General features: G+C 41.7%; 1 protein-coding gene across 1 annotated transcript in view; it reads left to right on the top strand.

Moving 5' to 3' along the window:
- Nucleotides 1–15,892, top strand: part of CDH4 (cadherin 4) — a 575,855-nt gene extending 559,963 nt beyond the window's left edge. The window contains exons 13-16 of the mRNA XM_075277003.1: nucleotides 558–791; nucleotides 6,678–6,817; nucleotides 10,762–10,926; nucleotides 15,369–15,892. Coding sequence (XP_075133104.1) covers nucleotides 558–791; nucleotides 6,678–6,817; nucleotides 10,762–10,926; nucleotides 15,369–15,575 — 746 coding nt within the window. The 3' untranslated portion in view covers nucleotides 15,576–15,892. The remainder of the gene's footprint in view (nucleotides 1–557; nucleotides 792–6,677; nucleotides 6,818–10,761; nucleotides 10,927–15,368) is intronic.
- The last annotated feature ends 11,068 nt before the right edge of the window (nucleotides 15,893–26,960 follow it).

Genomic DNA, 26,960 nt, shown 5'->3' with positions numbered 1-26,960 from the left:
CCCAACAGAGACGGCACTATCGCCAGATTTAGAACCCAGCCTTGTAGGTGAAAAACATTTATTTGACATGTTTTACCTATGTTTTACAATTACTACATTACAAAACACAAGACATTGTGTGATGATGAAAACAGTCATAGTGACTGACTCCATTACAGGCACCAACTTTCTTATTATTTAGAGGAGAATCCAAGAAAACCAAGATGTGTTGCCAAAAATCTATTCCAGCCACAACATGACCATATACACACATATATACACACAAATCACGTTCAAGACTTGCATTTTCTTTCTATTGCCATTTCCATTTTTGCATCCTGAACAGATGCTATATTGAATATCAAAAAAAATAAAAAAGTAGATGCTGTAGATGCTGTAAGGCTATAATTTTAATAAATTATAGCATCGACAAATAGTAAATGTGTTTTTCAGATACTTTTTTTTTTAACTGCACTTCAACTGGAACATCTTAAGAAACCTTAAGATCAAACTACGTACAAGAATTTCACTTATACTGTCTTTTGTGTTGTCCTGCTACCACCCTGTGGTCATTTCAGGTAACTACGCACGCCTCAGTCTACAGATTGGTTATTTGGAATCAGGAGTGTATGAAGTCCCTGTCATTGTGACCGACTCGGGGAACCCTCCCTTGTACAACACATCCATCATTAGGGTGAAGGTCTGTCCCTGTGATGAAAATGGAGACTGTACAACTATTGGAGCAGTGGCAGCAACCAGACTGGGCACAGGAGCGATTATTGCCATCCTCATCTGCATCATTATCTTACTATGTAAGTGAAAATCCCTAACACTGTGTATGAATAACAATATGCTCTAGTTATAGTAAGACTTTATTCTCTTCTGGGGTGACTTGACGAAGTAACATCCCTATGAAATGAACATTCTGAGATGTCGGGATCATAGAATGACCAGAATATTAGTAAGATCATAGACCTGTGAATACTCTTGTAACACCTTGAAAGCTCTAAGCTAAATTACATCTTCTAGATGCTAAAATGAAAAAACAAAAACGGCACCAAGCGGCACGTGTGTATGTAACTCCATAGAGAGGAGAAGAAATGGAGAGTGAGCAGACCACTGTAGGAATATAGATGTCATCTCACCTGATATTGTTGTGAAAAGTCACAACAAATGTGAGAGCATGTAGTTATGGGTTCAAGCTGCAGGATCTCCAACGCTAAAGTGGGGGGGGGTCAATGGTGACAACTGGTGATCAAAGACTCATGGGTCATCAGTACTCATCAAGAGGAAGAAGCGAGAGCTGCACTTACCCAGGTAGTCCAATATAAGCTGATGTTCATTGCTGCCCACCAATACAATGTGTTTTGAAGTGATAGGTACTGCTTTATTAATTGGATACAATTGCACAATAAACTGATCAACTTATAATGGACATCCTGGGTAAGCCCGGCTCTTTTCTTCCTCCTGATGGTTACTGTTGGACCCATCAATCTCTGAATCTTGGTGGAAACCTAAGAGCTTTCTGGGTAAGGTAAGGTAAGATTTGTGAAGTTTGTGATATCAATGCATGTACAATGTATCAGTGCTGCATATTAGGGCACATGGGCATCATAAGGGAAGGTGCTAGTAAGGTAGAAGCAGAGGACAGCTCCCATTCCACGGAGGACTTTTCTCTAAACTGACCCTATTATACTCCAGCGGGTAACCTGATTTTTTTAGCGGAGGGACTCTCGGTCATTTGGGTCTCCATATGACCCAAAAGACGGAGATATCAGTGCTAGTGTGAACCTAGCGTAAGCCCTGTTTCCATTTGTCTTTGACCTACAGTATGCAGCCATACAGAACTGGCTGTTAAATGGTGACAATTCTTACATTTAGGAATCCATATATTCTGCTCTACACTATTTCCCAATAACATGAGACACTTAGATCCCATAAATCTAAACGTGTGGCACACAGCTATACTTCTGCACATATGTGCCCTATAAGCTCATGTGTCCTTGCTAGGGCTCACAATGTCACCATGCTGCTGTTTACACCCAAAATTATTCCAATCACTCAGCCCTGGGAGCAAGGTGACCACAATCAAGGGGGATCATTAGCATGGAGTGCAAGCGAGAACAATCACCGCGCCTGCATTGTGTTACTTCTGCATATGTTTAACTTTCATGTTTGTTTGAATGCAGCAGCCGAGGATCATATGAAGTTAATTCTGTTTGAAGGGTAATAGAGAGCGCTCCTTTCATTATCAGCTGATGTTCCGCTCTTTTGAAAGCTTTTACTGATTCAGTCATTTTTCTGCTTTAGGGATTTATATTTGTTTTATACAAATAGTTTTATGATCAGACACAATCACTTCCAATGTCGGCCCTTTACTACCAGAATTCTACTGATGTCTATTCAGACTGTTACAGTAGATGAAGTACCTGTTGGGGTACTAATTTTCAGGTTTACACAAGGTAGGCCTTATTCACACGTACACATGGAGAAATTGGGGTGATCACTTAGGCCTTAGTCACACATCCACATATCACATACAAAAGGCATCTGCATTTTTCACAGACACCATACATACCTATTCATGTCAATTTTTTTCTAGACATCAGTGTTTCATCATGGATGCATCACACTAGTGAAAGTCTATGAATCTGTGAATAAAAATCATATGCCATCTATATGTCGTCCATTTTTTATGAACCGAGAGACATACAAGGTATAGAAAATGATAGGAAAAAAAGTTGATTTGCTTTTCACAGATGTGAAAAGCAGATCAACCAAGGACAGCACATCACCCACAAATAAGCAGGGTGGGGTGTCATCCGTGAAAGCATGGACTTCACTCTTCTGCATCTGCTACCAGCTGTCTGGTGAATCCTGTGTATTTTACTTGACCGGGATATTCCCATGTCATTAAGTTACTGGAATTGAATTAACATGTAAAACACATCCCACCCAATGGAAATAAACTGGACGCACACACCAAAGTACGATGGGATAAGAGCGGCCACAACAGCCAATTTATTGATTAATTACACATATCATGAACAACAACACTTTATTAGAGGAAGGTCGAGCAGGGTCAGCATAGTAAACGGGCAGCCCGTCCGCAATCTCCCAGCCGCAACGCGCCGACACGGGAGAGGACAAAACCTGGTACTGCCTTGTACTCCACCTTAAACATTAATAACTTTATTATCGTGATAAACAAAGACATGCAGAGGTACCCTTCATCATGGGATATTAACCCCTGATGTACAACACTTTACTTGTAAAGCATGACCTGAAAAATCCCTGTCATGCGGGCCTATGCTAAATTCTTCAGCTCTGGCCCTTTCTTTAAAGGTGAATTTAAACGGGATTTTTTGGACCGTATTTTGAAGCGGGAAGCCGCCTCTGAATCCGGCCCAAAAAACTCCTTTTGCCTTTCTGGATTAGGCCCAAATGAATGGGCCTAGTCGGGAGGGAGTGTCTCGTCACGGAATCCGTGGCAATAAAGGACGGCTCTCATTGAAGTCAATGGGAGGCAGTTTTTTGAGACAGATTCTGAGGCAGATTCCATGTCAAAATCCGGTCCCAAAAACCCTGTGTGAACCCAGCCTCAGGTAGAGTTCACATGTAGGGGGTTTTTTTCTTATTAAAAACTGTATGCTTTTTTTTTTTTTTTTTTTTTTTTTTTTTTAAGTGCAGCAACGCCCAGTATTTCATCTAAAAACTAAAGGTCATTAAATTAAAAACCTCTTTTTTACTAGCTAGCTTTTGCTAGCAGAAAAAGGAACCCAATGAAGTCAATGGGAGGCTTTTTTTTCAACGCTGAAATTCCACACCAAATTCCTCACCATTTTCCTTCGTGTGAATGGACCCTTAAACTGTCTGTGGTTATGCTGTGCTGTAAATGGGCACGCATTAACAGATGAAACACATTGGGGGGCTTTATTAACCTATTTTCTGACATATCAACCAGTTTTCTGGCTTACATGGGTCATAGTGTGGTGGATCTTTATCATTTTGTCGTTCTATGCCTCGCTCACCACTTGTCACAAATGTGGCCAATTGGAGCAGAATTAGAATAGAGTGAGTCAGTCTACAATATTCTAATATAACTCATACTCATTTCTGGTGTGGGTTATATAGGAATTCTATGCCTGTTGTTGACTGACTAAGGCTCAGGCCACACATTGTGGAAACGCAGATTTCTTTGTTACAGATTTTGCTGTGGGTATTTGAGCCAAAGCCAGGCGTGGATTGAGCAGAAGGAAGAAGTAGAAGAACTTCCTATATATTTCCAATTCCTTTTGTAGCCATTCTTGGCTTCGACTCAAAAAAAAGCAGCAAATCTGCAACAAAAAAAGCTGCATTTCTGCAACGTGGAGCCTTAGCCTATAAAGGGCCATTTATGCAATTGAAAATGAAGAGGAAATTTCCAGCCCATGGCTTCGCACAATGGTATGCAAATGCAAAGTATTGGCATTCATCAAAGCTTTCCACTACTGTCCACTACAGATGAATGGGACTAATCAGCAGGGAGTCTCCAGCCACGGACTCCATGGCTAAATCAGGACTCTGTGAAAAGCGCTGCGGGAAAAACCACGATGCGTTGCCCCTGCAGTTTTTCCCGCAGTGCTTTTTTTTATGCAAGACATGGGCCTCAGTCTAAAACTTTCATTCTGGTGCATGGACATGCACCTGATTTATATAGCGGCTGAAGCATGCACCTTGCACCAGTCAAGTCCTTTATTAATGAAAAACAAAAACAAAAACCCAACAAAATACAAAAAAACTGGTCTCAAAACAAATATAAGAATATAATTCAAACAACTTGAGACACAAAACGTAAAAAATATATACTTTTATTAATAAATATCACACAAAACAATACATGAAAAAGACAGGGGAGACACATAGGGAAAAAGATAAATTTCCCCATTAAATAGCAGAGGAGTACCATAACCCTCCCACCGGTAACAAACCGAGTATGACCCCAGATATTAAAGATGATACAAAGATACAGGAAAAAGTCACAAGAAGAGGAATATAATCCCCAGTTTAAGCTGAATGCCTAGTATTACACACCAAACCTAGGTAAGAGGACTTGAATGCAAATGTCCTCAAACCATAATAATATGACTAATATAGATAGAAGGTGGTAAACAAGTAAGGAAGTGTCCCAAATAGGGTCACCTTAATACATACCCGTAGGTGCAGACATATTTCCTGTGATCACAAATATAGCAATGAAGAAAACAACAGGGGGGACTCAGTCTGAGACCGGTAGGACCATAAGAAACGCCTAGACGGGTATGTATTAAGGTGACCGTATTTGGGACACTTCCTTACTTGTTTACCACCTTCTATCTATATTAGTCATATTATTATGATTTGAGGACATTTGCATTCAAGTCCTCTTACCTAAGTTTGGTGTGTAATACTAGGCATTCAGCTTAAACTGGGGATTACATTCCTCTTCTTGTGACTTTTTCCTGTATCTTTGTATCATTTTAAATATCTGGGGTCATACTCGGTTTGTTACCGGTGGGAGGGTTATGGTACTCCTCTGCTATTTAATGGGGAAATTTATCTTTTTCCCTATGTGTCTCCCCTGTCTTTTTATGTATTGTTTTGTGTGATATTTATTAATAAAAGTATATATTTTTTACGTTTTGTGTCTCAAGTTGTTTGAATTAAGTCCTTTATTAAGACTGGCATATGAAACACCAGTCTTAATACACCTGCCCCATTTATTTTATATGTTTTACATGTAAAGCTCCATTTACATGCTCAGGCTTTTATGTGCAGCTTTTAAAGCCAAAACAAAGATTAGATTTAAAAAAAGAGGGTGGATTATCTCCTACCATTTATACTTTCCCTCCCGTTATGAAACAAACCTGGTTTTATCGAACCTTAAAATCTGCACAGGTAATTATCATATCACAGAACCATGGTAACACTGCATACAATTTTTTATACGTGGCTTTCTATTGCACCTCAACTGCTACCTGTGACTAGAAATTTAGATTTATTCTTTGTGAGGTGGATTTTGCATTGATACTGTCGAGGTGACACAGAGGACGTGGGAGAATAGAGGAGATTAACTGCACAATCCGCACTTTTTGTGAGAAGCTAGGTAATGTAATGTGTATACACAGATGGAGGAATTTACTAAGGCTATATTCATCTGACCAAATATGAATGATTTGATTTTTCACAGCTGTCTTACATCCGAGGGGCACCCACTTTCACAGCTCCGCCATACATTTGAGTGTACAGAGGGGTTTGTGAAAACAGACAAAAATAGGACATGACCTATATTTTGACAGTCCATTACAATGGACCATCCAGATAATGTTCATGTGAATAGCCCCCATTCCCTTGCTGCTGTGTAGCATTCGTAAAAAATCTTTTGGCATCTTTTGCCAGTCCATGCAGCAGAAATTCAAATCTATGCCAGTGCCAGGCCTAAATTATATTGAATATGTCTGACCATAGGGGGCCATGCTCTACCATGCTAAGGAGCAGCACACCAGAATACAAATTTTTGTACAAAATGACATGTGCCTAAATTTGCAACATTATAAGCAAATGTAGCAGCAGACAGTGGAAGACCTTATGCTCTTTTCTCTAAAGTGTGACCTCTCTGACCAGCATGGTGTAATTCAGAATGGGGAAGGTAATGGAACCAATTGTCATTATCCTTTCAGCAATGGTCCTGCTGTTTGTCATGTGGATGAAGCGCAGAGAAAAGGAACGACATACAAAGCAGCTGCTGATTGATCCGGAGGATGATGTCAGAGACAACATTCTGAAGTATGATGAAGAGGGAGGTGGCGAGGAGGACCAGGTATTGCCCACATGGACCCGTACAGAAAAGTGATTAATGTTCTTTGGGTAATACAGTGGCCTTGCAGCACTGAGGTCCTGAGTCTGAATCTGACCAAAGATGACATCTGCATGGAATGTGTATTTTATTTGTGTTTGCATGAGTTTCCTCTTGTAATTTTGATGTCCTCCCCAACTCCAAAGATATTTTGATAAGGAATTTAGATTGGACACCATTCTTGAAACAGTGGGAAACATTTAGTGTATCTTATTCACCAGTTTTCTGGCATACAAGGCATGAAAAGTTGTGAAAGTCAGGTTTTTGTGCAAAAATATGCAACTTTTTTTTTCCTCTTTGAGGCCGGAGCCCCACGGGACGTAAACGCCGCGATTTGCCCGCAGTGGAGACGCTATGGGAAAAATCACAGCGTTTTACAGTGCAAGCAAAGGGGATGGGATTCATACGAATCCCATGCCCACTTTTTGGAAAAAAACGCAGTGCGGACACGCTGCGATTTGCAAAGCCATTGCGGCTTTGCAAATTGCAGCATGTCAATTATATCTAAGGAAATGCCGGCAGCTTTCCCATAGATATAATTTTAAGAGGAAGTCCGCAGAGGAAAACTATGTGAACTTTCTCTTAAAAGCACTGCGTAAAGAGCTTTAGGGCTGCAATTACGGCCCGTGAGGCTTTAGCCTAAGTTTAAGGCCCCATGTGGCGTCCTGCAACAAAAATGCGCTGCACGAAAAACCGCAGTGGCAAAGCATCGCGGTTCTTCCTGCATCACTTTAAACAGAAAGTTTGCAGAGATCTCCGCATAATTCCGTATAATTTACATGCTGTGATTTCCAAAACCGCATCGTTTTTGGAAATCATCGCATGTCTGCACTGCGGTTTTTACTGCAAAGTGGGCATCGGATTCACTATAATCCCATCCACCTTGCACTGACTGTAAAATGCCACAATTTTTTCTGCAGTGTTGTACGCCACTTGGGGTCTCCGCCTTAGGCCCCACCTTGTGAAAACACGTTTTTTTTTGTGGATTTTCCTGTGGTTTTTTGGGCCAAAGCCAAGAATGATTCTACTTCTACCTTCTTCTCAATTCAATCCTGGCTTTGGCTCAAAAAAACTCAACACAATCTGCAACAAAAAAAGCTGCGTTTCTGCAACATGCGAACTACAGCCAAAATTCACTGCAGGAAAAACCATGGTGAAGAGGCATGCGCATTGTTTTTTTTATGTAGATTGTGAGCCCCACATCCTATCAGTATGTTTTTGGAGTATGGGATGGAAATCCATGCAAACACAGGGAGAACATACACATGCCTTGCAGATGTTTTTTTTGCCCTTGGCGGGATTCAAACCAAGGACTCCAGCGCTGCAAGGCTGCAGTGCTAACCATTGAGCCACCGTGTGGCCCCCTGGAGGCATGTGTGTTTTTTCCTATAGCGCTTTTCACAGAAAGTCGTTTTTTAAAATTGCATCATGTCCACTGCAGATATTTACAGTCACTGCAAGGTGGGTGGGATTCTCGCAAATCCCATCAACACCTTACAGAAAAATATGAGCAGTGAACCGCAGCATGTCAATTATACCTTGCGGACTTTATGTGAAAAGCGCTGCGGGAAAAACCACAATGCGTTAGCCTAAAGTGTAATGGGGCATGAAAGCTTCAGGTTTTCAAACCTGAGGCTATGAGCCATTGCACACCTGATTGCACTTGATCTTCGTCCCAATGGCTCATTTGCATAATTTTAGAAACTGCCTTTTAAAAGAAATGGTGCACCTTGTGAACGATGTAATAGTATGATGATGCTCTGTATAATGTTCTGTGAGGCTGTTTTCATATTAAGTTTCCTTTTGAAAGACTCTCTTTATATACAACTAGCTGGTACCCGCGACTTCGTCTGCGGTGATTGTAGAAGTGGGTATATACAGGCGCGGGTAAGGTTTTCGTACTGTGTATAAGGGATGGGATATGAAATGTAAGTTTGTATCTTGTTTTTGCTGTAATTCAGAGAATACGTGAGACTTTTGTGTTGCAGTTACTTTGTATTTGAGCTGCTCTATATATATGGTGTTGTGAGAAACTTTACACAGTGACTTTGGGACAGAGGTATTTGAAGTTAACCCCTTCCCGTCGATGGCATTTTTTGATTTTGGTTTTTCATTTTTGACTCCCCTCCTTCTAAACCCCATAACTTTTTTATTTCTCCGCTCCCAGAGCCATATGAGGTCTTAATTTTTCTTGGGACAATTTTTTCTTCATGATGCCGCCATTAATTATTCTCTATAATGTACTGGGAAGCAGGAAAAAAAATTCTGAATGGGGTGGATTTGACAAAAAAATGCATTTCTGCGACTTTCTTAGGGGCTTTGGTTTTACGGCGTTCACTGTGCAACCAAAATGACAAGTCCCCTGTATTCTGTGTTTCGTTACGATTCCGGGGATACCAAATTTATATGGTTTTATTTACATTTTGACCCCTTAAAAAAATCCAAAACTGTGTTAAAACATTTTTTTTTGAAAAGTCGTCATATTCCGACAGCCGTAACTTTTTTATACGTGCGTGTACGGGGATGTATAGGGCGTCTTTTTTTGCGGGACCGGGTGTACTTTGTATTTCTACCATTTTCGGGAAATGTTATTGCTTTGATCACTTTTTATTCAAATTTTTATCAGAATCAAAAGAGTGAAAAAACAGCGGTTTGGCACTTTTGACCATTTTTCCCGCTACGGCGTTTACCGAACAGGAAAAATATTTATATAGCTTTGTAGAGCGGGCGATTTCGGACGCGGGGATACCTAACATGTATGTGTTTCACAGTTTTTAACTACTTTTATATGTGTTCTAGGGAAAGGGAGGTGATTTGAATTTTTAATCCTTTTTATTTGTTTTTATATTTTTTTTACTTTTTTTTTACCTTTTTTTTTGCATTTATTAGACCACATGGGGTATTGACATGGGTGGGCGGTGTCGCGGATTGTCAGAGCGGTGGGGGTCGGCAAACATGGCTGCTCCGGAGCGTTAAAGAGCGCCTCCTGGAGTATCGTTAAGGGGAGGGGCAAAGTGGTAAAGTCTATGTATATGAGATTGTGTGGGGTTAGGGGCGAGGCTGTAGAGGGCAATAGGAATTTTGTGGCTTGCTATGGTCCAAAGTGTGTGAGATTGCAGAGATGGTGGTGTGAGTTTGGGTTTTGTGGGGGTCCTGGCACAAACGTATGTGCGCTATTGTGACGAAAAGTAGCCTATTGCGCAATCGAGTGTAGTGACGATGTTTGTGGAAAATTTCAGCCAAATCGGTCGAGCGGGTTTTGCGTGATTGAGGAACAAACATCCAAACATCCAAACACACAAACCCACAAACATCCAAACTCACAAACTTTCACATTTATAATATTAATAGGATGACAACCCAGTAAGAAGGAATTAAACAGAGAAGTACGTAGTCATTTAGTAATGTGAGGCTGCGTTCAGAGTGGGTATTTTGGACTGGAAATTGACACAAAGGCCGCCTCAGGTTCCAGTCCAAAATACGGGTAGTTGCGACTGGATACCGAGGTAGTGCACCGACATCCAGTCGCGGCACTCCGATCAAATGAATGGGCCTAGCCGGGAGGAGGGAGTGTCTTCAGGCGGATTCGTGAGGTGAATCCGCCTGAAGAATTAGCATGTCGCTCAAACGGCTACTGGAAAAAAGAACTGACCGGCACCCATTGAATTCATTGAATTTTTTATCAGGATTTTAAGGCGGATTCGACTTCAAATTCTGGTCCAAAATACCCCGTATGAACCCAGCCTAAGAATGATAGTGAGAGTAACATTTCAGTTTCCACTGCTTTGCGTTTCCAGATCACCAGATCTTTCAGATATAGGGAGAGACTGTAATCTTTATGCGATATGGCACTTTGAAAACTGATGCTTTCCACCATACAGGACCAACATCTTCTGTTTTCCCACCAGGACTATGACTTGAGTCAGCTGCAGCAGCCAGAGACACTCGATCACGTTTTGAACAAAGTGGCGGGCGTCAGACGGGTGGACGAGAGGCCTGTAGGTGCTGAGCCACAATATCCAATAAGACCTGTCATTCCACACCCAGGGGATATTGGAGATTTTATCACTGAGGTAACTATTAAGAAAATGATGTGGCCCAGTAAGAGGAATTTCTTATTTATTGTGAAGAGTGGGGACGTCATGATGGCAGATTCTTCTTTTTATATGAATGTCCCATGTTTATTTATTTTACACACTGCTACAAAAGTCATTCAAATATACAATATAAGGTGACTTTACACAGAGTTTACACTCGCTCATTCTAAGCGTAAAAATCGTTCAGAGTGAGAGGCGTAAAAAACGGATCCCATTGACTTGAATGAGTGCAGGCATACGCACGCTACCCATTGAAATCAATGGGAGTCTTTTTTACCTATTGCTTTCAATGTGATACGCGCGCTACCCATTGAAATCAATGGGAGGCTTTTTTACCTATTGCTAGCAATGTGATATGCGCGTATCACATTGAAAGCAATAGGTAAAAAAGCCTCCCATTGATTTCAATGGGGAGCGCGCGTATGCCGGCACCCATTGAAGTCAATGGGATCTGTTTTTTACACCGCTCACTCTGAACGAGTTTACGTTCAGAATGAGCGGAGCGTAAACTCGACGGCTCCCTAATAAGCATATATAATAGCCACAAGCCAATATACTAAATACATCATGTCAGTCACATATTTCACATATAGTCATTGAGCTTAACTGTTTATAATTTGAGTGAAGAGAACAACACCCATGCCCAGCCTGCTTTCCCCGATTTCTGCCTGCTGCAAGTCATATTGAATAGTCGATTGGGGGTTATGATACATATCCCATCTATAAAATATTTATAATACATCCTATGGATACACCATAAATTTTAAATGGCCAGAATACCGCTTTAAACCTTGTGCTGGGGTAGATTTACTAATCCTGTCCAATTATTATACACTGTTAATGAGATAATCTTTAAATGTACCTTTAGGCAGCGGCCACACGTAGCAAGATGGAGGAAAAGAGTTTTCCTCGAAATCAGTTTTCCTCTGCGAACTTCTCTCCCCTATTATACCTATACAGAAAACACCAGCATTTCCTTAGGTATACATTCATACTGCGATTTTCAAAAACACAAGTTTTTTTGAAAGCAGAGCTGTTCTGCTGTGGATTTTTTTTTGCAAACTAAGAATGGGATTAGCCAGAATCCCATCCACTTTGCAGGTACTCTGCCGCGGCCAAAATTCTGCATGTTCACAAAGTGGCGCCTCTGCTAAAGACCCACATTTTAGAAACATAGCGTTTTTTACACAGAGTTTTTTTTAGCTGCATTTTACTACATGTAGCCTTAGCCTTAGGGTAAGTTCACATGGGGTTTTTTGGTGAGGATTTTGAGGTTGTATCCACCTCAAAATCCTCACCAAAAAGACGGCTCCCATTGAAATCAATGGGAGCCGGTCAGTCCCGGAAAAAAAGAAGCAACATGCTCATTCTTCAGGCCGATTCGCCTCGCGATTACACCTGAAGACACTCCCTCCTCCCGACAAGGCCCATTCATTGGGCCTAATCCGGAGCGGAGTGCGCGACTGGATGCCAGTGCAGTGCAATGGCATTCAGTTGCGGCTACCCGTTTTTTGGTCCGGAACCTGAGATGGCCTCCGCCTTATGTTCCGGACCAAAAAACCCCGTGTGAACTTACCCTTAGACTGTTTAGTTTAAGTTCATGCCACTGATCAGATGGCTTAGATTGTGATAGAAACTATTGCCAGAATTTTGGCCCAGTTATGGCTTGCACTGTTGCCATTTAAGCCTGCCCCGTTTCTGCTAAGCCCTTTATTAGCAGTGTTTGGCTCAAAAACTGCAACAAAATTTACAACAAAAAAGCAACATTTTCACAACATGGGGCCTTAGCGTAAAACACATAATAAATAAAATGTAGGGCAGTATTTTAGCTTGGGAAATCTGACAATTTGGCAGAGTAAGGCCCCTTGCAGAGGACTGTGTGCTATTTCTGCGTGCTATCTGCAAAGACATACTGATGACACATAGTCCGCAAAAACTGAACACTGAACAGCATTTTGCGGACCGCAAAATAGACACAGTCGTCTGCAAGGGGCCTTACCCTGTATTCACACAACAATAAAGAATCGGCCATTTAATGGTCATTTTTTTTAGCAGTCGTCTCGTGGCCACACTAACTTCAATGTCTGTGAATGGGGGCTATTCATATTACCAATATTTTGGTGGTCATAATTTAGGTCATGCTCAATCTTTGTACATTTTCACTGATCCCCCCCATACATTGTAATGTATGAGAGATCCATGAAGCAACCATCCCTTGGGTGTATCATGGCTGTGTTGCACCACGGTCATGTACTAAGTCTTGCTTGTTTAGTTATAATGTGACATCTGAGTCATATTTGAAGTCATGTAGAATTGAACATAAAAACCTATTTATTTGGTCTAGTCCATACAATAAGCATTTCGAAAAGGATAGACCTGTAATTCTAGACACAAAGAGCTCAGTAAACCATAGTATTTGTAATCAGTAATATAGGAGTCTGTATGTTCCATTGTGAGCACGGTCTCTTTTATTAAAGAAAGTGCTTTCCTATTTTCTAATCAAATCGAGATTTTATTTCCTCGGAGACAGTTGGCAGAAGTCAGGAATATTAAATGCAGCCATGTTTTAATTAGAATAACATATTGTTCTGGCTTTTTATCTGTCAGTGTTTTGCTCTTCAGGCCCACACAGCTTCGCCGAGTCTGCAAATGACGGAATCTGGGGCTGGGTGTTGGGTTTTTTACTGCCTGACAATCTTACAATCAGCATCCTAATTAAATGACCACTAATCCAAGGTTCATCCTCTATAAGCAATGGCTCATATTAAATCACATCCTCCACCTAACAAGGAGCCTCAAGATTTCAGTGTTAAGGAATTAATTACAAAGTCACAGTATCTTGTACTAACTGGAAGGCAAACATGACTTACAGTGGCTATGCTGGGTATTATCGAGCAGGGGGAGAACTGAAGAGAACAATTGCCCTGCAAATATGCCTAGCCACATCATTTCTTCTTGTAGCTGCTTATGGAATAAAGGTGATGGAATAAAACTTAGTCCAGGATTTGAAAATACAGCTGCTTTCTTCCAACAGTGCCACTCTCATCCAAATGTATCTAGTATTGCAACTCAGACCCATGCACTTTAATGGAATTTAGCTGCAATACCAGACACAACTCATGGACAGTTGCGGTGCTATCCTCGGAAGAAATCAACCATTCCAGGATAACCCCTTTAAGGCTAAGGCTCTACGGGGTGTCCTGCAGAAAAAAAGCGCTGCAGAAAAAAACGCGGCGGCAACGCATCGCGATTCTTCCTGCAGCGCTTTAGTCAGAAAGTTCACAGAAGTTTCCTCTGCGGACTTTTTGTCATCATTATACCTATGGGAAAACCACTTGCATTTCCGTAGATGTAATTAACATGCTGCAATTTTCAAAAGCACGGCATGTCTGCAGCATGGTTTTTACCGCACAGTGGGCATGGAATTCACTAGAATCCCATCCATTTGGCCCTGACTGTAAAACGCCGAGATTTTTACTGCAGTGTTTCCGCCACGGGCATATCGCTGCGTTTATGCTTCGTGAGGCCTTAGCTTAAGAGTCAACTGACCTTTCAGCAGAGGCAAAGTTTTTAGGCCCCAGTGCATATACTATTTATAGTAGTGGTATCTTCTGTGGGGCCTTGGGTTTCCTCAGGCACCAGGACCTGGTGTGGCTGCTACATTTTCACCCTTGATGCTTCACAAAATGGATTAAATCGCTTTAGGCTGGGGCACCACATTGCAAAATGCAGCATTTTAGCCATGGTGGAAACACTGCTGCAAAAAATTACCGTACCTGCAAAATGGATGGGATTCTGGCTTATCCCATCCACACATTGCAGAAAAAAAAATGCAGCAGAAAAGCATGAATTTTTTTAAAAAATCACAGCATGTCAATTATACCTATGGAAATGTTGGTGTTTTCTGTATAGGTACAATAAGGGCAGAAAGTCTGCATTTGCAATGAAAAACACTGCGGAAAAAACACAATGCTAATCTGCTGCCGTCTTTTCCACGTTTTTTATTTTGCTGTGTCTCACTACATGGGGCCTTAGCCTTGGACTTCCTAAAAAATCACTGTCAATTACAATAATTTGATCCATTGCCTTGCGGAAATGTATGGCACATGCATGATGTCCTTGCTCTTGTGTCAGTCACCCTGTCAAGGAAGGGCAGATGTGACACATAAAACTTACAAATTCAGATTCAGGTAACATATTTCTGTGGAAAAAGGCTGGAAAGTCTGGCTACTGAAGCCCTTTTTCTGAGCACTCATCTTTCACTCCCTCCTGCGAGCCCACAGATCAGGACATTGGTTTAGAACGCAAGTAGAAAATGTTCAGTGTGTGAGACAATGTCCTATGTCTCAGCATTGACATCACTGATCTGCCTCGTCCTCTCCAGCGTCTAACGTTTTCCATTCTCTCTTCCCTCACAGGGACTGCGAGCAGCAGACAATGATCCTACAGCGCCACCTTATGACTCTCTCCTGGTTTTCGACTATGAAGGCAGTGGTTCCACCGCCGGCTCTGTTAGTTCTCTCAATTCCTCTAGCTCTGAGGATCAGGACTTTGAGTACTTGAATGACTGGGGCCCTCGTTTCAAAAAACTGGCCGATTTGTACGGTGGTGGCGAGGAGGATTGACGGGACATCTGCATCTTATCAGAACATAACCTCCTCAGTTGTACAGTGGCAGCTTTCATTTTTTATTATTAAACTCCCGACTCATACCCCCTTCCTGACTGCGTTCTTTTTAGTGCTAAATTAGGCAAACTTTCTTTCTCGGCTTCATTCCAGTTCTGCTTGGCAAATGTCTAAAGCAAAAATACCTTTTATCTTCATTTTTATATTTCACTCCGCACCAGGTAAAAAGGATTTCATTAACGCTATGTTATACGATAGATACAACATGTTGGAAAGCTGGCAGTCATTTCGGAGTTCTAGTTTAACATAGGAAGATTCATGGAAGTGTGATCAGGACTGAGACTGCTGCGTGGTTAGGACACATCGACATGCGAGATAACTATAGCCGCTATGCGATAATATATTATATTCTAACACCTTGGTGAGATCTGAAATATGAAAAGGACAAACAATGGCTACTCCTTCCCTGCTGGCGTAACAAAAATCCCCCCCATTCAGGGCTTCTTGTCAGCTGGAAAGAAGTGGTTCCCTAACTGGAATGAAGCATTTCCGTCACATTTTTTGTGAACCTACTAGGAATCCGGCATGTCTGCGTTCCATTATTGCTGCTTCCCGCCCTTTCTTTTCTGTGTGCGTGTGTATATAAGATATAGATATATATAGATCTCTATATATGTATTTATGATCTCATAGACACCCTCACACATACACATCTGTACATAGGTACATAGGTGAGCAGGGAGGTTTCCTGAAGACTTGAGTGATACGCCACTCTATCGTCTTAACTTGAAAAATAAAACTTTTTTTAAGAAAACACTGTTTTTACAAAAGAAAACAAAATGATCAAAAAAAAAGAAAAAAAAATATTGAAAAAAAAAATATGTTTTTTGAAAAGTGCCTTTTCGGTACATTATGTGAGGTGATATAAGTCTCAGGAGAATTCGGCGGAGGGAAGAGGGACTGACCGGTGCCAGAACAGATTGTTAGCCAGACGCTGCTGTAGGAGTCCATCCTGGCTTTGAGAAGGTTATGCTGGTGAACTGGGGATTTGTAGAGCTTTGCTGTTAGTACCTCCACTGGTTTCTCTGGCAGTGAAGGGGTTAAGAATGCAGATTTCTCATGTATTATTTAAATGATGTTCTTCATTGTGTGTAAGGAGCTTCACCTATCACGTCTGATAACACAAGATCAGGAGAAGCTGTGGCTCTCATATATCACATTACACCAGAACCTTGCATATATGGCTTAAGGGGTTGTCTGAGATTAGACAAAAAGACAGACTTCTTTTCCAGAAACAACGCCACCCTCGTACCTAGGTTGTACCAGGCATTGCAGGTTACTGCTAGTCAGGTGAAAGGCTGCAACACAAGATGGAGCTATTGGACAAAAGGGGAACTGTTTCTGGAAAAGTAGGTCTCTGTCTATTCCTTAGGAACTGGTGATATCATTGACACTCAGTCACGTTGCGATAGCTGTCCATGAACATTACACATTATGCCACCATATGTAGACAACACCTAGGTTGTTAATTCTCAGAGTGATGGGCCTCCTTTGATTTTTTTTTTTTAGCTAAGGCTCCATTAGTTATCCCAAAATTAAGCACAGGTATGACAGGTGCCCATCAGGTGATCGGTGACCATAGAAATACAGTGAACATGAGACCGAGCTGCAGAGGGTGTGCAATATTATGTAGAGACTGTGTTGATATATTTTTTGTTTTTTAAATGCAGGTGCTCACTTCTGACCTAAAAGTAACATATAAAGGTGTATGTTGCAAGATGTGATGGGTACTGTAGTATTGCTCCATACACTTCAATGGAGCAGCGCTTCAGTACCAAAAACCTCAACTACGGTTTGTACAGCGAGTGAGCAGCGCAGGTCCTGGCACATAAAGCATACCAGGAGCCACATTGTTTCGTAAAAGCCGACCTGCAGAGCTGTCAAACCCCCACAGACAGTGGCGTAACTACCGCCATAGCAGCAGAGGCAGCTGCCACAGGGCCCGGGACATTAGGGCTACCCGCTACCGCTGCTATCATTATACTCGGGGGTCTTTTCGGACCCCCGAGTATAATGATTGGCAAACCGGGAGAGGTAAGAAACATAAAAAAAAAACACTGTTACTTACCTCTCCACGATCCTGGATAAAACAAGGTAGTAAGGATTGAAGCTAATGTGCAATGAGCGTTGCGATGACAGCTGATGCCTACTCTCCATTCTGCATGTTTGGCCATATTGTTGTTTGGAAACCAAAGGCTTGGCTGCTCCTTTAAGTTTTCTCTTTGTTGTTCTCGCTATAACCCAGTGATTCCCAACAGGATACCTTAGAAATCTGCCAGGGGGACATGACACTCTGGTTGGGAAGATGACCGCATGCTTTCATGCAATATTATCTCCGTTCTTAGAATCTTTTTGACCTTTTGATAAAAATTATTTGGTAGGGGTGCCCTAACAAAATATTTTTTTTTTCTCTAGGGGTGACCTGAGTCTGAAAAGGTTGGGAAAACTACTATAACCACTTTGTAATGTAGTTGTGAGCTCCCAAGTGTATGGCAGACATTAGTAATGTGAATGGATGTGAGCAATCAGAGATCTTGAAAATGGTTAAAAATTGAAAATTCTCCTAATGTAGTCTTTGCATATTTTGGTGTAGAATATCACCTATTTATAGTTTGTCAACTCAGTAGTTGAATAAACTGTAGAGTGACACCCCTTTCCCCGAATCACAAATATGAGTAGTTGTTACCTACCCCCACCCAGTGTTAAAGGCCAACAATACAAAGAACATTGCTTAGCATAGGCCAACAATGAGCACAAGTACCTGAATATAAAAACTTCACTCCTTCCTGAATCATGATGTAAATGTATTTTGTATGTATTCACAGGGGCAGATATATTCTGGCTTACAAGATATGAGAAAGTTACAATTTTTTTGTGCAAATCAGGTTTTTGTGCAAAAATTAGCATTTTTTTCTGTTTTGTGCCACAAACACCACCTTCCCGGAGGAGGGCATGTTGAGGGGTGTAGCTTGGGCGGGTCACAGACACCGTCAGATTTGGAATCACTTATACCAGTTTGCTGGCATAAATAATTCCTGAAATCTGTGCCAGCTACAAATGTGCAGACACACAGCCAAGCGCACCTTCTGCCAGTGCATCAGATAATGCTAGCCTTCAGAAATCTGCCCTATCATCTTAATATCTTTACCTATAGTGGCGTGTCTACCACATAGGGAGACCATGCTGCTGTTATGGAGTCTGAGGGAATAGGAAGCCCAACACAGATTTCCTGCTTCCAGAGACTAATTCACTGCATTTTCCTACAGCTGCCACTAGGGGAAGCACAGTGTAAGGAGTTTTTTTTTTTTTTTTTTTTTTTTTTTACAGCTACCATGGGGTTTAGTGGCAGCTGTATTAATTCCTATGCAGAGAGCGCCTCCTAGTGGTGGTTGCAGGCAGCAAGTTTTATCGCTGTAACTGAATAAGCTATATAAAGAATATTTATCAATGTATATGTTTATGGCATTGAAGAATATGGTGGTTGATTCGAACAAATGTAGAAATTTGTGACACACTTGTCAATATTTTTAATAGCAGAAAGGGAGAGAGCGGGGGTTTGCACCCCAAAAAACTTACTAGTAGAAATAATGACTGAATGGCTAAAACCTATGCTAGCCGCTAGCTCTTGTAAATTTCAATTAGTCTTAATAAATTGGCCTCATGTTATTAAGAATGAGCGCCATATTAATAAAGCATCCAGTGATGCAGAGTATGTTTTTTTAGACTTTATAAAAGCCATTGTGGCCGGGGGGGAGGGGGTTCTGACTGCATTTTGCTATGGGGCCCTATGATATCTGTGTTTGTCCCGGTTCACCTAAGAATCCTTACTGTACTATCATGGTTAAGTAAACCTGTCCCTAAATTAATAATATATCTCTCTATGATATATAATTCCCTCTAATTTTACCCTGAAAGACTAAGACGCCTGTAACATTGTAAACATTTGCCCCATATTTAATACACCAATTTCACGTCATACATTTACCCAGTGCACATGTACATATCTCTTACAACTACAAATAGTCACATACTCTACAGAAAAGTAAAGTCAAGTAAAACTATGCATAGAAACCAAATACAAAAGTCCAATTTTCCACTTTTTCAACTAAATTTTTCTTATTTCATGATTTCATTGTCTAGATTTCATTGTCTAGATACATGCATATTATTGTCAAGTGAATGAGACAGAGCTACATGTATTACCAAGCAGTACACTTCAGGAATCCCATCTGGCTACGTAGTCTGAAGAGAGAGGATCATACTAAGGCTGAGTTCACACAGGGTATCCGCCTCAAAATCCTGACCAAAAAGACGGTCAGTTCTTATTTCTGGGAGCAGTTTGGTTTTTCCAGCTCCCGGAAAAAAGAACGGACATACACGTTCTTCAGGTGGAGTCGCCTCGCCTCCGCCTGAAGACACTCCCTCCACCCGACTAGGCCTATTCATTTGGCGCCTAATTCTGGAGCGGAGTGTGCGACTAGGTACCAGTGCACTGCACCGGCATCCAGTCACAGCTACCCGTATTTTAGACCAGTGCATGAGTCGACCTCCGGACCAAAAAATCCCATGTGAACCCGGCCTAAGTTTTTACCCAACTCTGTCCTGCAGTCCACTTCTAGAAGAGGTTTTACACAGAGGAAAGCACTGGTGGCCTTTTTTTTTTTTTTTTTTACAATCATACCCCTATTGGCAAAATGTGTTCTTGTATCTTACTAAGGTTATGCAGGAACCTATTAGGAAAAGTACCCTAATAATTTTTTTTTAGATTTTGTACCCAATTCCCAAAGGACTCCATTAATGACAAAAATAAATGTCATACAACAGTAAGCACAGTAAAATGTATATAATAAACATGCGTATAATGTTAAAGATAAGACAATTATATGTGTGGAAAATTATTATAACAAAGAAAGAAGAGAACGTTGTATCTAGAATAAAGCTTTCATGAGCTAACAGCACAGGTAAAGATGGCTCAGACAGTACAAGGTACAAGGGGTAAAAGGGAAAGCGAGCTATACAGATTCTATGCCTATTTTTATATTAAAAAAGGAATTATTGACAGAATTGTAGAAGATTAGAAAATGCTTTTCTCCCAGAAACTGGTCCTCATATCCATAGGTTATACCTGTTATTGAAGTGTAGCCTCCTTCACTTGAATACAGGGGAATATTAGACACAACCCATTACTAGAAGAGACCCTATTTTTGTAATCTCATACCACCTTGAGTCATGTCTGGTCGCCTGTCCCTAGGAATCGGTCTGTCTTACTCCATGAACTTGCCACTAAGGGTAGAGAAGAGGTATGGAGGGCTACTTATTCTTTTCAATCGTTCATTCATCCATTCAGACAGACATATGTCTACAGTGAATGACTTCACGCAAAAATAATGAGAAAAGATCAGATAGTAAAGATAAATGAATTATGATATACTTTAGCAGAGACACTCTAAGCTATTGTAACATATTATGGGCAACCCTATCTAGACAAAGTTATATATGTTCTATAGACTTTACATTACGACAATGAAATCACCAAGGGCAGTGCCTTATTGGATTACAGCTTGTGCTTTGTGTTACATCCTGACATCTTATCACCCACTCCATTTTTTCTCACCAATTTCTAAGCTTGCTTCAGCTGCAAGGACACACAGGGTCTTAAGATTACTCCACACTTTGTATCATCCATCAGACTGTCAATGTGCTTCAAGTGTTTCAGAATGAGAGTAGAAAAGAGTAGTTGAAGCATTGCTGAAGGAGTATGTGACGTTCTGCATGTGACCTATATTGTAGACAACAACTTGGTGATCTTGTTTTTCTGTATAACAATTATGTAATATCAAGGCTGACATGCTTTATGAGTGGACTTCCTGAGAAACCCAGTTCATGGCCAGAACCAGGAGAACAGAGAAATAACTAAATAACCTTCTCCGACAGGTCAGCTGGGTTCTCAGTGTACTATGCAATCATGGGAAGATTGGATACTGGGAGGAAATATTTAGTCTTAAAATGGAAGTTTGTGTTCTCTGAATATCATATATATATATATATATATATATATATATATATATTTACATCAGTTTAGCCATCTCCTGATAAATTGCATTTCCAAAGGAAACATAACATTAAAGCAATTTGCAGGATTCAGTTCATTCAATGTAAATGCCTTGACCTTAATATACTAAATTTACAATACAGAAACAGGTAAAAAGGCAGACTGGCTATGTATAAAGTGTACGAATATATGTTACTGCACATACACCCCAAGCTGCATAATAATGGTATTTAGTTACCCCCTTCACTGCCACAGAGTGATGTCACCATGTTAGCCATGACCTGTCACACAAGTATGTCACTCCAGAGAGACAAGGCCTCTAACACTGATCACTGCACCATATGTATATAATTTATACATGTGTAAATATATATGTGCACTGCTAAGCAAAAGCTGCTTGTTGTATTTTGGGTGCGTGATCCAGGACCCCACTAATCAGCCTTTTAAACCCATGTATGGTTTCCAAATCTATTCCGAGGAACCTGGGAATTTTCTTATCTGTGCTAGCAGACAGCGCTAGCGAATGTTCAGCCATTGCATAGGTTAGTTTAATTGCCTTTATGGCTAGAAGAGGTGAGCGTCAACTCCACTCTGGCTGACATCATTTTAGCTAATGCCTCCCTGCATGATTTTGATTTGACAATGTTCACCCCCGCCTTCACCCTATTTAACCCCACCCCGCATGTAATGTTTTGCGGTCCCCAAATAAAATATGCGCTTCTGCCCATAAGTGCAAGCCAGGCACACTACCATGGCAAAAGTCTAATAACAGAGTATGACAAAATCTGTCCGAAAAAAATTCTTTTGTAAAAACTGTCAACAGCACAAAACTTTTTTATATATTGTTGTTTGTAGGTTTTTTTTGTACTGAAAGAAAACTTTAAAAAATTAAGAAAAAAAGGGGTGAAGAGGACCATAAACCCGTACATGTGTCTGTGTGTTTGCCTAATATTACAATTTCTTAAATGACTCTGGTTAATTGTGTGTTTATGCTGAATTGGATCCATGCCATCTTGCTCTGGTGTAAGAAAAAAAAGAAAAAAGAAATAAAAAGAATTTAAAAAAAATAAACAAGTGAAATAAACATCCCAGATGCTCCCATGTGGATGTGTTTTTGTTCCACCTTGTTCTTCTACTTGTTACGTATTCTTTTAGGTTTGGCACTAGTTTCACTGACTAAATAAACATACCTTTGTTGGAGGTTCAATACCTGACAAGACTAGAGTAAGACAAAGGCCTGAATGTATTTATGTATATATGTATGTGACTGATGTGCCCAGGCATGCCACAATCCTGAGGTGAACTGACAATCCTGGGGTTTTAACGTTATAGTCAACCATATTCAGACTGTGGCAGCCTGGTACCCTCGGAAACCGCTGTATTTGCCAACAGTAGCCACAACCAGACAGCTATTTCCTCTGTAGCAGACATTGCAGGAGAAATATAGTATTACAAGATGGCTGTGCTGATGAATTGCTGTCCATGCAATACAAGAACAGCTCAAATTCATAAAGCAGCTCTTTATTTTAGTTCAGTGACCCCCCTCTAGCTGGACACATGGACAGGGAATATCTTCATGAGACAAGCCCTTTAAGTATCGTCACTGAATGCCGTGTAGTCAGTTCAGTCACAAGATGTGTAGCTACATTTTATCCTAGACTATGAAGGACCATTGTATGATTGGTGAAGTCCATCTCCTGGGACCTGTTTAAGCAGAACAACAGGTCAGTTGGGCAGCAATACAGACTTTGTTCTGTAGTTCATCCCCAGTCAGCTTGTTCACGTGTATTGGCTAGGCCGGAGTATTAGGAACCGCCATAGTTGGATGTCACTAGTATGACATCCACACATAGTATGGAAGTCACTGGGCCATGTACTGTAGTGAAGGAGCAGCGCTGCACCTCCCATGAGGCGACCTGAAGCGGCCACTTCAGGCGGTGCTATGCCAGGCCCCGGGGAGGGCGGCATTTTTGCTTACCTAAGCCAGTCCAGGACAAGCTGTCCTGGACTGGCTTAACGTCACCGAGCGGTGGATTGGGGAGGCCGCTGGAGCTTCCCCTCATGCTCAGGCAGAGAGCAGGTCCTCTCCATGCCTGCTCTCTGCCTGCTAACGCAGCTCCTCCACGCCCCCTTCTCTCTGCCCACCCCTTCTCTCCGCCCCGACCCCTCCGCTCCTACCCCTCTTCCCCGGGGGCTTTCTGTCGTCCGCCTCAGGCGGTGAAAAAGGCAGGTTCACCCCTGTGAAGGAGCAGTGGTGCATCAGTGAATGGCATTGCCTATTCCTTATGTTTATCATGTGGTTTGAGGGATTGACCATCCAGCTTACAGACGTTGATGTGCTGGCCTCAGAAATAACCCTATTCAGATGGTTTTGGACAGCAGAATTTTCTACAATGTTAAAGGTTCCTTGATAGAAATTTGAGGCTTGCAGAAATCCATGTGCTACTACAATTTCTGCATCAAAATCTGCAGCATGTGAAAGCACCCTTTAAGGGTTAGCCCAGTTAACTTAATATGTTAGAGATACATGGATCCCAGACTATATGAAGTCTATAAAGCGTTTACTCCAAATGGCTTAGCTAAAATCTCAGTAAACAGTCATTGGGTAGAATTTATTAAGACCTGCGCACAGTGTGAACTAAAATCTGCATTGGTCTGATGGGAAAATGGACGCATAAACGTACTTTTTTGGTGCATTTTTTCACACAAATGGCTGTATGCCAAAATTGTGCCAGAAAACTGGAGTTGCCACATTAGTAAATGTCTCCCATTGATTTTGACAGTCATTAAAACATATTTTCATACCTCCCAACCGTCCCGATTTCCGCGGGACATTTACGATTTGGGTGATATGTCCCGCGGTCCAGGTTGGAGGGAGGTATGTCCCGATTTCAACTCAGACCTGCGTCCAGAGGCACGCAGAGAGCGGCGAGGGAGCGGAGGAGATGGTAAGTTTAATGTGGAGGTGGAATGTGAAACTGGGGGCAGATGAAGGAGAGGACGGCATGACACTGGGGGCAGAGATGGAGAGGACGGCATGACACTGGGGGCAGAGATGGAGAGGACGGCATGACACTGGGGGCAGAGATGGAGAGGACGGCATGACACTGGGGGCAGAGATGGAGAGGACGGCATGACACTGGGGGCAGAGATGTGGGGACATGAAACTGGGGGCAGAGATGGAGAGGACATGAATCTGGGGGCAGAGATGGAGAGGACATGAATCTGGGGGCAGAGATGGAGGGGACATGAATCTGGGGGCAGAGATGGAGGGGACATGAATCTGGGGGCAGAGATGGAGGGACATGAATCTGGGGGCAGAGATGGGGGGGACATGAATCTGGGGGCAGAGATGGGGGGACATGAATCTGGGGGCAGATGAAGGAGGTATATGAAACTGGGGGAGAGATAGAGGGGGGACATATAATTTACGGGTGACTGTAGGAGGATTATACTGTGTGCGGGCTACGCGCGCCACACATTTTGTCCCTCTTTCGGTTCTTCAAAAGTTGGGAGGTATGTATTTTTGGTAATGGCACTCTCTCATGAAGCCAATATTTGGGAACAATGGAGGAAGTTTACTGAGACTGCTATTTCATATGCCTCTCTTAACCCTTTGACTGCCAGGGATTTCTAGACGATTTTTTTCATTATGTACCTATTCTCCCAATATATAATATTTCCAGTAATACCTTATCTAGTTATTTCTTTCTGAATATCTGACCTGATAACATACACAGGGGTTAATACTTGGGCTGACGGACTGTTCCACACAGACTCTCCATTGTGAGAGCAGAAACTACTGACAAGCAGGCAACTCCTGTCACAAAGCTATAATGGAGAAGCTCACGGTTCAGGTTCCCTAACTGTATACTTATAGTCTCTTAGATTCTTTAGAATAACATAGAGAGAAGGGTAATGTCATTGCCCCACAGCAATACCACATTCTTAAAGGGGTCACCCTATTCTCATAAGGATAAACCATAAAAAACTTAATACTGAACAACCCCAAGCTGTCCATACAATGCTTTGCTAATGCATCATGAGATTGATAGCAGAGCCAAGAGAAATATCATGCAGAGTATATAAGTGCAGTATACATGAAAAAAGCCTGGAAAGTGACAGATAACCAGATGATGGCTAAAGGGAAGGAACAAAGTGCTTCTTTAAGTGTAAGTTATCATTAGAATTGGCCATCAGTATCTAATCGGTGGAGCCCAACACCTGGCCAACGTACTGATGAGCTGTTTGGGACTGCTGCTGCACCAGGTACTATACAGAGTATGGAGCCAGAAGAAGATGGTTCCATACATTGTATAATTGCTGTGGAGCTTTACTGTGCCTTTCTTTCCATTCAAGTAAATGAGAGCTGTGCTGTAAAAGCACAGTTAAGCCACTATACAATTTACAGGGTTATCTGCTTTTGGCTCTGTGTACTGTGTAGTACCACGTGTGGTAGCAGTCTAGTGCAAAAAAGGTGATAGACTGATAGAAGTAGGATGGTCATTTCAGAGAATTGTCTGCCACCTAGACTGTTATGACCTAGCTGTTGGGACCAAAAAGGCTCCAGAAAGACCAAGAGTGCAGTGGAATATTTGATCTGCCAAGAAGCACAAACAACTACCACAGTTTCCTTGTCCACCTACATTACATACCTGTCTCTTCCCATTACTTTTCAAGGCGCTCAGATGAAAGAATGGGTGTCACAGAGCTCATTATGTGTCCTGCCATTGACAGCTATCCACCATTAATTTTGTTTGCAGTTTATCATGAAGAATCCGTTTTTTGTTTGGGATCCATAGGCGGTCGCGTTTGAGTACGGAGGCCTTGTGGTAAGTGCTTGAATCTTACCTTTGCTGAGGAGTGACCCACTGCCCAACTACTGATGTGAATAGTGAGGGAGCCATCACATAAAACCGTAGGTCTCCTCCAGTAGTGATAGAAGGGACATTAACAAGACATCCTGTGGTCACATATGTTGTATCTCATAGCAGGGCTTTCAGCTATCTTTTTTTTCAGCAGGATAATACTTGTCCACACAAAGCAAACGATTTCCAGAAATTTCTCCTCCAGATTGCTACACGTCCTAGACTTGCCCTGTCCACAGATTTATCACCAATTGAGCATTTATGGGACCAGCTGGGACCCTAGCTTTGGCAACCTACTAGAGTGCAGGATCTACAGGCCCAGCAGCAGCAACTATTGGCAAATGTGTAGCAGGATACCATATGAAACGTGCTTGCCTCCATGTCCAACCGTCTCTCATTTTGTAT

The sequence above is a fragment of the Leptodactylus fuscus genome, chromosome 6 (assembly GCF_031893055.1).
Source record: "Leptodactylus fuscus isolate aLepFus1 chromosome 6, aLepFus1.hap2, whole genome shotgun sequence".
Classification (NCBI taxonomy): domain Eukaryota; kingdom Metazoa; phylum Chordata; class Amphibia; order Anura; family Leptodactylidae; genus Leptodactylus; species Leptodactylus fuscus.
This window is presented reverse-complemented; position numbering and strand designations above follow the sequence as displayed.